At 40.7% G+C, this 17103-nt stretch overlaps 1 protein-coding gene across 1 annotated transcript in view; it reads left to right on the plus strand.

The window, feature by feature from the left end:
* The window catches only part of FRY (FRY microtubule binding protein), a 241551-nt gene that overhangs the window by 29344 nt on the left and 195104 nt on the right, over positions 1-17103 (plus strand). Inside the window, exon 2 of the mRNA XM_081815497.1 lies at positions 14312-14511. Coding sequence (XP_081671623.1) covers positions 14312-14511 — 200 coding nt within the window. The remainder of the gene's footprint in view (positions 1-14311; positions 14512-17103) is intronic.

Below are 17103 nucleotides of genomic sequence, written 5' to 3' on the forward strand. Positions count from 1 at the left end.
TTATTAAATGAGCGGTCATCGAAGGAAATAAGTGCATATGAACCAGGAATTTGTTTTGATGTTGACAAAATAAAAAACTAACTAGACTACAAAGGATTTCACTTATTCAGTTAATGTATTTAACAAACGTTGAGTGAGCTTCTACTGTATACCCTGCACTGGAAGTTCTTCCTTTACTACAGATTTTGGAAATGTATCTTTTGTTATCATGTATATTATATAATGCATATACATAATGTCTATATCATATATATGTATATGTATATTATTGTATACATATGTATGTGTATATGTTATCTAATAGAATGCATATTGCAGTGCATATTGTAACTGTGTGTATGCATTTTATAATATAATCTGTATTAACAAAGACATATGTAGGATTAAACTCCCTTTCAGGTCACTGCCTTCATCATGTAATCTGAAAGGGGATCCTGCAGAGGCATAGCTAAAACTTTGCTTTATGACCTTCATTTGTCAAAATATGGCAGCTTCTGGCACTGCTCCTGGTGGCCGTCCCTGTACATCCAGTCTTCTCTGTCCTCGTTGTCCCTTTAGGTTGGGCCCCTGTGTCATGCTCCCACTAGCACAGTGGCAAAAGCTTCTGACAGAGACGTTCTTCTCTTTCCCTTGATGCCCAGCTTCAGTATGGTTCTAATAAAATGGCTCAGAAAGCCGGGCTTGTCATTTGGGGTAATGTCTAATGTCCAGATAGTGGTCTGCAAGCGACAGCCTCTAGAACCTTTTTGACCACGACGCACAGAAAAAAACACATTTTGCCTTATGACCCAGAACATACCCCCCATACACATCTGTAAGTGGGGACAGAGACTGAAAACGAAAGTTTTGTGAAATAGTGCTTACTTACCCTCACTGTGCAGGATGTCATCACCCTGCTATTTTCTCTTCTGTGGTTTTCTATTCTATCTCCTTGAACTCATCCTGATTAGCACCCAGTAAATAGGTTTGATGATCGAGTAATGGGTCACAAGCTGCACTTTGACAACTGCTTTAAAGATTTCATAAGCCAGGCATGCTCAACACACTGATAGTCAAGTTCTCTACTGAAATGACATGCTGTCATCCGTGAGGCTATATTCTGCTCCCGGACAGATCGGTGCTTTATTTGTCAGCATCTTGCTTGGTTGCAGAAATAGCTCTCTCAATAGACTTAAGTGTGAGTCTTGGGTTGAATGTTGGGTTTCTAAGCTGGAGACCATTCATGACCTTATAGATCTCAATGCTTCCTTACTCCTTAATGCAGCAGATACTTATTGAGTATTAAGCTAGAAGGTGAGGATCCAAAAGGAATAAAACAAATTCCTTGCCCTTGCAGCACTTAAGTGCAGTGGGGAGACAGGTAGAAAACAAATATGTAACGTGTTATCATATATCGATGGGAGGTCAGTGCCCTGCAGGAGGGTAAAGCTAGGTATAGGGAAGTACCAGGGAGTGGCTGGCCAGAAATGAGTGAGCCACCATCAAGTGTCCTTTCTTCCCTACTTATATGAATTCCTACAAGCCCAGCGCTCCCCATCCCCATTCTCTTCCTTCTTGATGCCTTCTCTGAGTGTACCTATCATTGGTTATTTCCAGGCCTCAACTTCAGTGTCACCATCCCAGAGAGTCCTGCCCTGACCCCACAGTCACAGATATGTCTCCCCTGTTCCTTCACAGCAATTCCTATTTTGTAATTATATTTCTGGGTGTATTTATTTTCTAATGCCTGCCTCCCCTGCATACTACCAGCTCCCTCAGCTGTGAGACTGTGATAAATCTATGAACTCAGGGAAAACATATTTGTTGTTACTGACCCCTTATAAAAGTTAAGTTTGTATACTAGGAGCAAGAAAGGCAGTGAGTAAAAAGGAGTTAAGATGGCTGCCAAATCATGGGAGTGGCCCATTCAGTGGAAACACAGTAAGGGTTAGTAACGTATCTAAGAGATATCAAACAACAAAAATACTAAGTAGTTCACATAAGTCCTAATATGATGCAATGCTTGGCAGTGGAAACACAGTAAGGGTTAGTAACGTATCTAAGAGATATCAAACAACAAAAATACTAAGTAGTTCACATAAGTCCTAATATGATGCAATGCTTGGAGTAGAGTGGGCCCTCAGTAAATATTAGCTGATTGAATAGATGAACAAATGAAATACATAAATAAATGAAGCTAACATATGCTCTCCTAAATGTATGTGCTCTTCCAACCTGACACTGCCTTGTGGCATCTTGTAGCTGAAAATACTACATTTTAAAAGTCTCTCAGATTGTCTTTTTAAATTTATCTTTGAATTCTCCCCAGAACTTTGCAGAGTAACTTATACATATCAAGTGTCGAAGAAAATTTGTTATTCAGCTAATTGATTAGCTGATCACACTCATAAACTTTTGAGACCTAAATATTTCTGAAAGGAGTCAAACTGTACTGTGATATATGTATGATAAAGGATGGCTGTGTAAATGACACCCCACATCCTTGTCATGTGTCCTAAGTGTAAAGAAACCCATACCATTTATCCCACATTTGGTTCATGTGGAAGGATGTAGTTGGACCTGAGATCTGAGTGAATATTCAAACCTATGTGATGGAACCTGGATTAAAGGTCATGTTTGATTTTTAATGTATTTTTAATTGAGTTTAGTTCCTCAATGGAATAATGAAGGAATAATAGTATTGCTTCATTATTGCCATTATGAGATGTAGGGAACTTTGTACAAATGAGCCTTATCTTTTAAAAAATCTTTTATTATGAAATTTTTCAAACACAAAAAGGGAAAGAATAATAGTACAATATACAACATATCACCATCACTCAGATTCAACAGTTATCAAGACTTTGCCAGGTTTGCTTCATTTATACCTTCTTTCTCTTTGTTAAAGCATTTCGAATCAAATAGAGCAATCATTTCATTGAACTCCATACAATCAGTATACATTCTAGAAAATATGGATATGTTCTTACCTAACCCACAGTGCTAATTTCATATCTAACCAAACTGACCATAATTCTGTGACATAACCTAATCTCCAGTCCATTTTCAAGGTGCTTTGATTGTCATTTTTCAGAAATGTCTTCTAACAGTTGGGCTGCTTCTGTCAAGATTCAGACAAGGTCCACACGTTATGTTTGGTTGTTCTGTCCCCTAAGTCTTCAATCATCCTACCCGTTTTTATCTCCTCCATTGACTTGTAGAAATTAGTGCAGTTGTCTAATAAACTGTACCTAACTTTGAATTACTTCCTTGCTTCCTTAGGGTGACATTTAACTTTTTCCTGTATCCTCAATGTTTTCTTTTAAATGGACATTAGCTGAATGTTTTGAAAACTTGATGAACGTGGACATAGGGCAAGTTACAACTCCCTCTCTGCTACACTGCCAAAGTAATTTCTGTTCCAGTGGTAGGAGCCTGAAAGCCACTCTGTCATTCAGGAGTACGTAGCCAACATCACTTTCAGTGGTCTGGTATAGGAACTCTGACCAATATCCTGCCACTGGTAGGGAATTTTGAGAAAGCTTCTAGAGTTGATACTCTAAAAATGCTTCTTAAACACCTTAATTATTATAACATCTCACCAGGAAATCTATTTTGCATGTTTTCTTTATTGGGAAAGGGTGGTATGACTGGACTTTAGGTCCATCTGTATAAGATTAACTTACTGTCTTCCTTCCTGTTTCAGTAGACCCCATCCAGATTCCCATCTTCATTCTTCTTCTCATAATAGGTCCAGTGGTCTTTAATTTGTATTGTCCTTCAGACAGCCCTTCTTTAGCCCACCCTATACAACCCCAGTTCAACATTCTTCCCAGAAACCTGCTAGCTCCCAGTTGTCCTCTAAATAAAGTCTAAACTCACTGGCTTGCCATTCAAGACCTTAATTCTAATCATAAGAACCAGAAACCTACATTTTTATAGGACTCAGGAATTTAAGTTTTTCATATATATACTTGCTCAGTTATTTCATTCACAATCAGATGGGTTCAGTTTAACAAATATTAAGTAAGCACAGTTGTTTAATTAATTACTCCAGGCACTATGCTAAGTGCATGGATTAAAGACAAGATGTAGTCCTGTTCTTAAGGACTTTACAGTTCCTTAGTGAAAAGAAAGTTTGAACATGTGTGCTAAGATAGGCCTGTGTGGTAGGAGGATAAAGGGAGGGAGGGATGAGGAGAGACTCTTAGGAGATGCCTCCATGCACCTTTCATGCTATTCCCGCTGACTAGGTTGCCCCTTTCTCCTCTCTGCCCATCAGAATCCTACCCATCCTTTAAGACCTAGGTCAAATGCCATCTATTCCGTAATATCTGGTTAATCAGTGGCCCAGAAAAGAGATGATGCTTCTGTCCTTCACTAGACCTAGTATAGGGTTTTGTGAAAGGCAGACTCTCAGTACATAATTCTTTTTTAATTACAGCACAAGTGTTGGGTTTACAGTTAGGAATAAAGGCAGGCTTCCTCACATGTCCACCTGTAGTATAGGGAGTTGCCAGTCTCAAGAAGGTGAGTGGAACCAGAGAAGAAGTGGAAGGGTTAGGATCATTTGTAAAGCTTTCCTCCATAGAGAGGATAGATGATACAATCTCACCTAATTCATATTAATTCAAGGGAAGGCAAGTGTTAATTTTTTTAAATTTTTGTATTTGAGTATAATTGACAGACAATGTTACATCAGTTTCAGGTGTACAACACAGTGATTCAACAAACTTATATGTTATGCTCCCCACAAGTGTAGCTCCCATTTGTCACCATACAAGCTATTACAGTACTATTAGCTATATTCCCTGTGCTGTGTCTTTCATTCCTGTGACTTACTCATTTCACAGTTGGAAGCCTGTACCTCTCACCCCTTTTGCCCATCCTTGTACCCCTCCAGCTACCATTAGTTTGTTCTCTGTATTTATAGGTCTGATTCTGCTTTTTGTTTGTTTATTCATTTGTTTGTTTGGGGTTTTTTAGATTCCACATGTGAGTCAAACCACATGGAGTTGATCTTTTTCAGTCTGACTTATTTCACTTAGCAGAATACCCTCTAGGTGCATCCATGTTGCAAATAGCATGATCTCATCCTTTGTGTGGCTGTGTAATATTTCATTGATATATCACTGTATATATATATATACTCTGCCTTCAGCTCATGACCTGAGCTGAAGGCAGATGCTTAACCAACTGAGCCACCCAGGCGCCCCTTCAGTGTATATTTTTATATAGTCATGGGATATTGGTGCAGAAAGGAAAACCTGGCCTGGCCTCTTTAAGAATAACAGATAGGGGCACCTGGGTGGCTCAGTCATTAGGTGTCTGCCTTCTGCTCAGGTCATGATCCCAGGGTCCTGGGATTGAGCCCCGTATCGGGCTCCCTGCTCTGCGGGGAGCCTGCTTCTCCCTTTCCCACTCCCCCTGCTTATGTTCCCTCTCTCGCTGTGTCTCTCTCTGTCAAATAAATAAATAAATAAATAAATCTTTAAAAAAAAAGAATAACAGATAAGGAAACTGAAGCCCATTGGTGCAAGTTCATCCCCAAGGTCATATGGAGCCACACTCGGACCTTTGACTCCCTTTTCAGTGTTCTTCCTATGTTTTGCCTGAAGAGCATTAACTTAGTTAAAGTTAATGAAGCATATCTATAGGCAAATGGAATTAAAAACAATGTTATTAACTGGATTAATTGTTTTGTTTTCCCGTTTATTTATATCAGAGGCATCAGACAGTATAGTCCCAGGCCAGCAACTTTGGCATAACCCGGGACTGGTTAAAAATGCAGTTTATTGAGCCCCACCCCAGACCCACTGAATCAGGTGGGGCCCGGCCTTCCAGGAGAATCTGATGTGCAGAGATTCTGATCACCACTGATTCACATTGTAAGTCAGCATATCTTTTTCAAAGTTAACATTAAAAAAAAAAAGTGCCAAGCCTTGTCCAAGTGATCACAAAGTTTGACTCAATGGGTTGCAAATTAATGAGATTTTGCTGCATAAAATAAGCCAGAAGAGGAAGAAATGGAAAGGAAAAGAAAATGAGAGAAGGAAGAGAAGATGGCCAGTGAAGGACACACGAATTAGAGCAGTTTGTCGGTTCTGTTGGGGAGAAGGAAGCTGAAATTCAGGATTATCCTGCCTCTAGCAGGTTATTCGATCTTCTTTTGGTGAGAAAGGACCTTGAAATGTCAATGTAACCTCATCTTCCTTTGCTCACAGATCTTGGCAGACATTCTTTCAGGCTCTGATGACAGTACCTACTTTGAAAATCGGGAAAGGTCCATGTAATTGCATCTTAGCAGATGACAGACATTTATAAAGGAAATAACTGAAGTGTTACTGTCATTTCTCTCAGATAAAATACTGGAAGGCAAAGGAAGGGAGCAAAGAAAAAAGGGCAGCAACGCAATACTTCTGTTCTCTTTATTGAACTCCTTCACTCTCTCCCAGGTATCAAGTCTTTGGGAGACCAGAGACAAAAATGGTTTGGAGAGGCCCCAGACTGAACAGAAGTTCAGTTGCTCCTTGTTCGAATAATAACCAGTTAAAGTTGATATCATCAGTATATCTAGGAAGGAGTAGTCTCTAGACCTTTCTAAGGTGTGTCAGTAATCAGATTTCACATATTTTATGGGTCTTCAGTTCTTTTTTCTTTAAGATTTTATTTATTTATTTGATAGAGGGGGGGAGCACAAGCAGGGGGATCAACAGAGGGAGAGGGAGAAGCAGGCTCCCCACTCAGCAGGAGGCTTGATCCCAGGACCCTAAGATCATGACCTGAGCTGAAGGCAGACGCTTAACCAGCTGAGCCACCCAGGCGCCCCATGGGCCTTTATTTCTTAACTCCTTTTTTGTACTCCTAGCCCTTCCCAAAGCCCTTCTACTGGCTATAAGATGCATTAAAGTTTAAGAGGGCAGACAACTTTGCAGGAGGGACCTCCATGGCTGGCAGTTATGTTAGCCTTTCTAGAAAATCACCAACTATACTAATCTATAGGAAGCTTCATTCTCCAAGTCACAACATTTATATTTTATTTCTTGATCCCCTAAAAAGTCCCAGAACTGGCTCATACCAGCGCCAAAGTAAGGGAACTTACTTTATTCAGTCTTCATCATAGACAACTGGTTTGTTTTTAAATTCAGGGTCATACAAGAAGCTCAGAATATATGCTGTCAGAGAAACATGGGATCAGATCCTGGGTCAACCACTCTGTGACCTTAGGCAAGGCACTTCATCTCTCTCAACCTACATGGTTTTATCTGTAAAAGTGAGATTGTTTGGCCTTCTAGGATTATTTCTGAGGATTAAAGACATTAATTATCCTAGAGAGATAGTATGGACCCTGAAACTTGAAGAAACACAATTTGAGAACTATAGAACTATAGGACTGAGAGAACTAAGTAGTGAAAGAGAAAGGAAGAACATTTTATCAACAAAACTTACCAGAATTATATAGAAATTCGTTAAGAAGAACTTACTGTGTCACTGATTATATTTTCTTCCAAGGCAAAAAGCATTTCTGAGTATTTTTACCTTGTATTCTCTTGCTGATTTTGAAATATATAAAATTAGGAATCATCCATCTCTTTGTTAAGAAATAATTTTTTCTGGGCGCCTGGGTGGCTCAGATGGTTAAGCGTCTGCCTTTGGCTCAGGTCATGATCCCGGGGTCCTGGGATCGAGTCCTGCATCGGGCTCCCTGCTCCTTGGGAGCCTGCTTCTCCCTCTGCCTCTCTCTCTCTCTCTCTCTCTGTCTCTCCTGAATAAACAAAATTAAAAAAAAAAAATTTTTCTATTGCTCAAACTAATTGTTTCTTCTTATCCCAACATTTTCCATTTCTTAATCATACTCTTCAGAGGAAAGTAATTCTTCCTATCACATTTGGAAGACTTTTTTCTTTTTATCCTAATTTATTTTGCATGACTTTTAAAGTTTCTGGTCATTTTGAGTATTTGCAGCACCTTTTAAAATGACATTTCTTAAGCACCCTCATAAATGCATTAGTGGACAATTTATTATAGTTCTATACACAGTGTGACATGTTCTCACAGTAGCTGCGTCATTCTTGCTTTGTTATGTTTTATGAAATGTTCCTGTAATGCCAGTAAACAAAAGAAGTCTTACAGGAAAAGAGGGATTTGGTGTGGACATCAGGTCCTAAAGAAGGATCCCAGCATTTGGGTACTAACGGGATTTGACCCCAGAACCTACAAAAGGAATGAGTCCCTGAGAACTGGCAGAAAGAATAATGTATATTCAACTGTGAACAAAGAACTCTAATCAATTTACTCCTGTGTTGAAAGATAGGTTACACTGATCTCTGGGAAATAAAGTTGTTTAAATGAACCTCCATTTCTAAGAGCAGTAGCTACTTTGAACAATTACCACCATATAATCTCAGGGGCACTTCAAAAGACCAGGAAACCTTTTTTTTTTTTTTTTTTAATTTCAAATGCTCTGAGGCTGATTCTAGTTATGGGAACATCAGAAACAGCATTGAGTGTTTTGAACAACTGGCTCTGTGCTTGTCCATCGTTACAAGCTGGAGCAAAGCAGACAAAGATGGTCCTCTTTCCTGAGTCACATACTTCATGGAGGGAGGCAGAGGAGCTGTGTGTCAGATGGGCATTTGGTTCATGCCCTTTGCAGCCTGGTTAACATTCTCATTCCCAACCAGAACTGACACAGAAATGGGTGGGCCAAAGGGATGGGTTGGAAAAGAAGATCCTGCCCACGCCAAATATTTGTTCGGATTTTCTTAGACACCAAGAAGACACACAGCTTTCATTCCTCTCCACAGCAGTTCCAAACTAAAATATTTGAACATTCTTCTGTCCCCTCACTCTGTTTAATTTTCCTTTTTTTCTTTTTGAACATATTGTGATCTGTGTGTGTGTGTGTGTGTACACAAAATTGCTGATTGTATGGCCCTGCCTCAGCAAACCGTAACCTCCGTGAGGGCAGGAACCATCTGTTCTATTCACTGCTACCTTCCCACTGCCTAGAAAAGTGAGTGAAACCTAAGTACTCGTTAAATAAATATTGGTGGAAATGAATGAATGAATGATCGAATGAATGAATGAATGATAGCCTGTAAAGAGTGATGGTATTAACTTCGCTGAAAATCTGACTGAGAAAACCAGTTGTTTTCCTGTAACAAACAGTGCCACTTTTAGCCTCTGGGACGTTCATATGAGGAAACTCATTATGACATTAACTTTCCTTTCGGTGACATAATAAAAACGTAGCTGAACTATGAGTTGTGGGGTGTTTGTATTGGTGTTGCAGTTAGGAAGTTAGTAATTCCTGGAAATGTTGGTAATTCAGGGAAAGTGTACTGAAGACCTTAGCCAGCTAAAAGCGGCCAGCCTAAAAGGCAAGCTATTAGGCAATGACACTGGGAAAAAAATAGTCATGTTTGAAAGATCATCGCTTGCAGTCAGAAATAGATCTAAAAAAGAAGTAATGAATGGGCCACAAAAGCCGAAAAGAGACTTCGTACAGATGAAGGAATGGAGCCTGTTCACTGTAAGAAATAGAGACCCAGAGAAAGAGAGAAAGCAGCCCCTGGAGCCATCCAGCAGAACCAAATAGAAACAGAATTTGGAATAAAATAATAATATCAACAAAACCCATTTAAGATACAAGAATGCAATGGAGAAAAATTCGAACATGTTAAATTCAAGATTAAAATGTAAATGAGAAAATCTAAAAAGAAAGCAAATTTCCAAAAGATTCGATAAGTAGGGTCCTGGTCAATAGCTGAACGCGATGCTCTTCTTCAGGGCCCCCACCTCAGCTCCCCACCCACAGGAACCCCAGTTTGTGTGACTTCCTAGGGACATTGAGCTGATGTGTGCAGATGGGAAGATGAACTGAAGAAGAAAAGGAGAGAGGATAAAAGCAGATGAAGATGAAGCTCAAAAATGTATCCCCTGGGCGCCTGGGTGGCTTAGTTGGTTAAGCGACTGCCTTCAGCTCAGGTCATGATCCCAGGGTCCTGGGATCAAGTCCCACATTGGGCTCCCTGCTCTGCGGGAAGCCTGCTTCTCCCTCTCCCACTCCCCCTGCTTGTGTTCCCTCTCTCGCTGTGTCTCTCTGTCAAATAAATAAATAAAATCTTTAAAAAAAAAAAAATGTATCCCCTGCAGGAAATTTAAATGAGAGCAGTTTTCAATCTAGCAAATGAAATTGTTCCTTCAACATACATTTTTAGGTGGGGAAGATGAGGTAACAGTGACCTGTCAGAACCCTTTCATGAGCAGGGATCCCTATTCCCAGAGGTGCCGCCATGGGGGCGGCTGGGTGGCCCAGACCCCGCCAGGTCGGGAGGGAATCCTGACCTGGACCCCCAAGGGTGGGCGGACTTGCTTGCCTGGCTGGGCAGAAAGCAGTGGAAACACTGTCGGTGGGGAAGAATTGATTCAAACAGGAGCCGTCTGCATTGGCAGATCAGGAAAGGGGCCGAAGCGTGGCTGTTCCTGAAATTGGCAGTGTGTCGGTTTCCATCAAAACTAAGTTCCGGTTACAAATCAGACCCCATGAGGAAAGAGATGTAATTCTTCAGAGCGAAATTCTTAAGCTTAATTCTAAATTCTTTGTACACCCAAACCATTTTTGTAGGCTTATCTTTTGGAAATCTACATCACTCTTTTTCCCCACCTTCTCTAGTACAGGACTATCAAACATCCCATAGCCTTTCCCTAGGAGTTAGGGTCTCCGTCATGAATCTTAGTTGTGACAACATGCCAGATGGACACATCACTGTCCCCACACCTGTTGGAGTATCTGATTCTGTGGCCCTTTATGCAATGTAAAATGTCATGATCGACTTTATGCAAGTTCATTTTTAAGTTTGGGAGGCTTTTTAGCGTAGTACCATTTTTTTTCCTTCTTTTGCTCTTGGAGTTTGTACCCAGAGATGTTGTCTCTTTCCCTTGTAATTTTCTGTTTCCAGACCTCGTGAACTTAAAAACTAGACCATTGATTTTTTTTAATTTAATTTAATTATGTTAGTCACCATACAGTACATTAGTTTTTGATGTAGTGATCTTAATCGTGTGTAGATTAAAAGCAAGCAAGGGCAGAGGGAGAGTCTAATGATGTCTTTCTTATAGTGATGTTCTAGTGTTTGGACTAGTATGGACTTTGGGACTCAATTTTGACTACCAGAGAACATGGGCTTCCTGGTGCTCAACTATGTTGTCACCAGATAACTGAGTTACTGAAAGGTGCTATGTCTTATGTTTACTTTTGAAAATCATTCTGACAAAAGGCTAGGGTTTGTTATGAATTAATTAGGGTAGGATGAAGAGGAGTTACTAAAACAGAGCGGATCTTGTTCAAGGACGCTTACCCCATTGAATGTTACTGCGTCTCCGTCTGCCCAGCGGATGGGTTTGAAGCAGGAGTGATGGGCCCCCTCCCCTTGAATCTCCTTCAGTGCTGGCACGGGGCTCTGCTGGGCTAGGCTAGCCCCAGCTCGCTAAGGCTATGCAGACTTTTGTACTCACAAGGATGTCTGGTTTTGAAGTACAGGACTCGGGGTTTTTTCTGACAGCAATGACTTGGTACTTTGGCCATTTAAATGGAATATTCATCTGAGAGACGTTCCGGGTATCTGGATTTCGGCTCTCTGGTTCAAAATGCAACGTTGCAGGCGGCCTGCCAGAGGTCGCCCTTATGACAAATCCTCTCACTGTGGTTATGACTTTTGGGCCCCAGAGTCTTATAATTATGGATCTGATCTTGCAATTTTATATTACATCAACCTGATTCGTGCTGACTTCTAGAAATGGATTAAATCCTGAGGAAAACTAAAGAGAATGAAAGATTGCCCTTCACCTAGACTTTCTTGGTTTATATTCCAGTTTCCAGGCCTATGGCACAATGCCCTTGATAACATTAGGAAGATATCTCGTGGAGACCTTATGTCGCTCTGTAAGTTGGCCTTGGGAGGCTTCCCACTTCCAAAAGACACCTGCACTGAGACAGAAGCAGGTAAAGCAGAGGGATGACCAGCACTTAATTGGCATCACCTGATTTTGAATGTGTCCAATTAGAATAAGTCGTGCCTTTTAGGGAGCTGCTTGGAGCGCCGTTTAACTAATGACTCTCGATTGCAAATACCGCACCCTCTTCCTTTAAAGATTCTAACTCCGGATTCTTCTCCGAGAGCTCCCTCCCTATGAATCACTTCAAGATGTACAGAAATAAAGTAAGCTGTCACTTTAGGTAGTTATTTAAGGAGATCTATGGAGTATTATCTGTGTGAAGAACTCTGTATTAGACCAGGAGATGACAGTCTTGTTGGGAAACTTTCAGGGGTATACATGTAGCAGAATATATGGTTCGGTTATATGTCCACACCTGGGATAAACTATGGGACCAACTGATAATCACTTCACTTGTCCACTGTCTTCAGAGTCTGTCTTAGGTAATGTAGGATGTACAATGCCAAAGAGTGTGAGTTAAATGTTTAAATCTTTTAATACATACTTATCAGTGAAGGGTGGCCTGGTGAAGGTAGGTTTTGTGGACATGGATGTAGACATGGTTCTGAAAGGACAAGAGAATTAGATGAGCAGAAAAGAGTGGAAAGGAGGCACAAGGGAGAACAGTGTGCTCACGAGGCCATCAGTATGACTCAGGTGCTGGGTTCAGGCAATCTACAGAAGGCTGTCAAAAGCAGGCCATGTGTTTGAGGCTGGATGATAATTAAGAGCCACTGAAAATCTTGAGCAGAAAAATGTTATATTAAAGCCATGGGGAAGAAAGTAAAATGAGTGAAAGAAAGTCGGCAAAGGGGTTGCTATAATCATCAAGCCTTAAATCTCCAAGGGCCTGGACTAGGATGGAGCTCATAAGAATGGAGAAGAAATGGAATACTATACCTAAGACATATTTTATTTTTATAACTTGAGAGGCCATAAAGTTTAGTGGTAGTTGAGTTATGGGAAGACCCTCCAGATGTAAGGTACCCCTCACCTGTATGGCAGGTTAAATGGAATAGAGAGGAAGGGGCATAGGGAAAGAGGAGGAAAGAGGAGGGAGAAACCTATACCCTAACATGAGGACAGGTTTGTCATTCAATAAAATAAATACAATTTTTGGTTGGCTTCCTCAGAATTTTGCTTGGGATAGAAAGAAGGGAGGAGAAGCCTTGAATTTATTTGTCATTTTGAGAAAAGTATTCGGCTTTCCTGGATCTAGGACTTTTTTCTCTTTTATTATCAAAGATACACCACCATCCTCTTGATATCCAAACCAGTATCCAAACTAGAAATTCACTTTTTTCTTCACTCTCTCTTCCTTAATCTGTGTATCCAGTCATCCAGAACTAGATGGTCTTCCTTAAAAAAAAAAGTCTACTTTATCATCATCCTGTCCTTAGCACTTCTGATGCCTCTGTCCTAACCACGTTTAACTTTTACCATTTCTTTCACTGAAGAAAGAAACCTGTCATACCTGACCATCTCACAAGTACCTAGGTAAAGGAGGTGGTGTGTGTTAGAGTTTGACATGCCAAAGTATAGTACAAAGTGGAGAGACGTGAAATTTTAATTTACGAATAAAATTTGTTTTCTCTCTCAAATTAAAATAATTGATTCTGTTGCACTCTGAACGGAGACCACTTACTGGGGACTCTGACAACTGCCTCGATGCCAGATCTAATCCAAATAGGGAATCTGCACATTTCATGACGGGTGAGAAGAAGCATCCTAACTTGAACTGAAGCGTGGCACGAGTGAAGAGCTAAACCTACACCTTGAATGGCGTAGATGGGGCACTGCCTGAGCCTTTTATCCTTCAAGAGGAACATCTCTGTCAGGGGCAAGAGCCAACTGGGTTTCTGAAACTTCTGGGCTCATGGAAAAGTGTGGAAGCCGCCACCCCCAGAGCCTTTTCCATTATTAGAATAAAGCACAGAGAGGTCCTGGCCATTAGGAAAACCAGAACAAGAAATCACTTTTTTTTCCCCACATACATTTCCTTAGTCCATTTCCCTGGGACATAAAAAAGAAGCAAAAAACATCTTAAATGCTGTAGGATTTCTCAGCTGTATTGCATGCTACTAAGGTAATTTACCTAAAGCAATGTGGTAACCAGAAGTACTTCGAGATTATCAAACATGGCGTAATGCAAACTTAATGTAATCAAAATAATTAAATTCTGACAGTATTCCTAAAGAATAAGGCCAAGTTAGGACCTGAAGTGCAGCATTCCTGATACGATTCGTATCCTTATGTTTATGTTTTAAAACAGCCAGTCCGGATATTTATGATGTTATTTTCAGCCAATAAGAACATCTGTCCTATTTTTCAGCTTCTCCAGTTGGCAACGGTTATATCAAGCCTCCAGTTCCACCTGTTTCTGGCACACAAAGAGAGAAAGGGCCGCCAACCATGTTACCCATCAATGTGGACCCAGACAGCAAACCAGGAGAATATGTTCTCAAGAGTTTATTTGTCAACTTCACCACTCAGGCTGAGCGTAAGATTCGTATCATTATGGCAGAACCTCTGGTGAGTACATGCCACGACACCCTTTCAAATTCATCTTTACACTAAATATTGTAGATTTTACAGCTCCAAGAAAAGATGGATTTCCCAAAGTGTTCTTGATACCATAGGTAATTTTTTAAAAGGTTATAATTAAGTTTCCTGATTTAAGAAAAAAAAATGAGTCAGGACTTCAAAACAATCCTTGGCAAATACACTTAAGTAGCATGCTTCACTACTACATTTAAGACTAATAAGCATAGGGCGCCTGGGTGGCTCAGTTGGTTAAGCAACTGCCTTCGGCTCAGGTCATGATCCCAGAGTCCTGGGATCAAGTCCCACATCGGGCTCCCGGCTCAGCGGGGAGCCTGCTTCTCCCTCTGACCCTCTCCTCTCTCATGCTGTTTCTCTCTTGCTCGCTCTCCAATAAATAAATAAATAAAATCTTAAAAAAAAAAAAAAGACTAATAAGCATAATTTAGCAATAAGTATGAATCCTAGAAAACTTGTGTCCAGGGTTTCTGCTATGTATATATACTTTAGTGAAAATCCTTTGTCTGTTTTTAAAGTAAATGAGAAAAAAAAAATCATTCTTCAAGTGGCTGCCTGGACTCCCAGTTTGAGAACACATGGTCTCAGTGATCTATTGTCTGAGGAAGTTATTTGGTGAGTCATTCAGAAACACCTCTTTGTTTTCTGAAACTTGGAGGACAGGAAATTCTCGGCTCACTTACCTTTAGGTCTCTTATTAGACAGATAATGTCCTTGGACGTCAGTATCTTTCTTTGCAGATGATTCTGCTACAAAATAAGGCATGTGTTTCAGCCTGATGTGAATTGCTCTAACAAGGGCTCTACAGACAGAGTCCTGAATCTCAAAAGGACAGTCAGGAAGGAAGAAAAGTCCAATTGGTAGATTCAGATTACTTGTTTTCTGACCTTCGCGGGACACACACAATAAGAGAAAAGAAAGGAATTCAGAATGACACAGCTTTTTCTCTGAGCTCAGCTTTGTACCTCTTGAGAGGATACTGGGGCATGAGAGGATGATGTGAGGTTGGCTTTATCGCATCAGGGCTTAAAATAATTGAATATAATATTATTGAACCCACAATGCAAGTCTTTAAAAAAATACATAATGGATGATGCTCAACATCATCTCTTAAAAATAACCTTTGTGGGGCGCCCAGGTGGCTCAGCTGGTTAAGCGTCGGACTCTTGGTTTTGGCTCAGGTCATGATCTCAGGGTTGTGAGATCACGCCCCACATTGGGCTCTGTGCTCAGCCTGGAGTCTGCTTGAGATTCTCTCTCTTCCTCTCCCTCTGCCCCTAAATGCCCCCACTCTTCCTCTCTTAAAAAAAAAAAAAAAAGGAAAAATGACCTTTGTAAGAATCATAATTTAAGGTTTGGGAATCAAAATTCAAGAATATTTGTTAAATATGTGGTTGCCTGAAAGTTACAAGTTTTGCATTTTAAAGTTTTTATTTAGAGGGATGCCTGGATGGCTCAGTCAGTTAAGCGTCTGCCTTCTGTTCAGGTAATGACCCCAGGGTCCTGGGATCGAGCCCCACATTAGGCTCCCTGCTCAGCGGAAAGCCTGCTTCTCCCTGTCCCATTCCCCCTGCTTATGCTCTCTTTCTCTCTCTCTCTGACAAATAAATAAATAATGCTTTTATTAAACCAATGGAGGTTATCTTTATGAATTCTAGCTTCCTATTTTATAGAACACTTCTTGGTTTTATAGTTTTAATCCTTTAAATTAAACCTTAGTACAGTACCTTTTCCCTATCCACTCTTTTTTTTTTTTTTTTTAATTTTTCTGCTACTCTTACTGCTAATAATAATAGCTAGTATTCCTGGAGTAATTACTATGTGCCAGGCACTGGGCTTAATTTATTGTGTCCTTTAATCTTCACAGTGACCTTAGGTAGGTAGTATTTATATCCCCATTTACAGATGGGAAATGTTGGCACACAGAGGGCAAAGTAATTGCCCAAGGTCTCATGGTGTTGACTTGAACTCAGGTGGATGCCTTCAGAGCCCACCTCTGAACTCTCTACATTCTGTTGCCGGTCTTTACATGGTCATCCTCATCTGCAGATACCTTCTTTAATGTCTTAAAACAAACCAACACAGGGCTGTCCTATAACTTGAATCGACCAAAAATCCAGTACCCAAGTTCTCATTGCCCCAAATTGTGCTGATTCTTGGAACCCTCCAAACACCTCAAGAGATGCTGAGGCTGTGCAGCCTGTCTCCCCTGGTGGAGGGTGAGAAGCCACCTTGCTCCAGAGGTCATGGGGGAGTTTAAGGAGCAGAGAGTGGGAAGCCCCAAAGAAGAGTTCTTTCACTTCTTAACAGTGGCAGATCAGGGTTCTCTGAAATTGCCATGGTGATTTGCCCTAAAGAATAGGGAAGTTCTGGGGCGCCTGGGTGGCTCAGTTGGTTAAGCGACTGCCTTCGGCTCAGGTCATGATCCTGGAGTCCCGGGATCGAGTCCCGCATCGGGCTCCCTGCTCGGCAGGGAGTCTGCTTCTCCCTCTGACCCTCCTCCCTCTCATGCTCTCTGTCTCTCATTCTCTCTGTCTCAAATAAATAAATAAAATCTTTAAAAAA

This window comes from Leptonychotes weddellii, chromosome 3, assembly GCF_054177405.1.
Source record: "Leptonychotes weddellii isolate Sample4059 chromosome 3, ASM5417740v2, whole genome shotgun sequence".
NCBI lineage: Eukaryota > Metazoa > Chordata > Mammalia > Carnivora > Phocidae > Leptonychotes > Leptonychotes weddellii.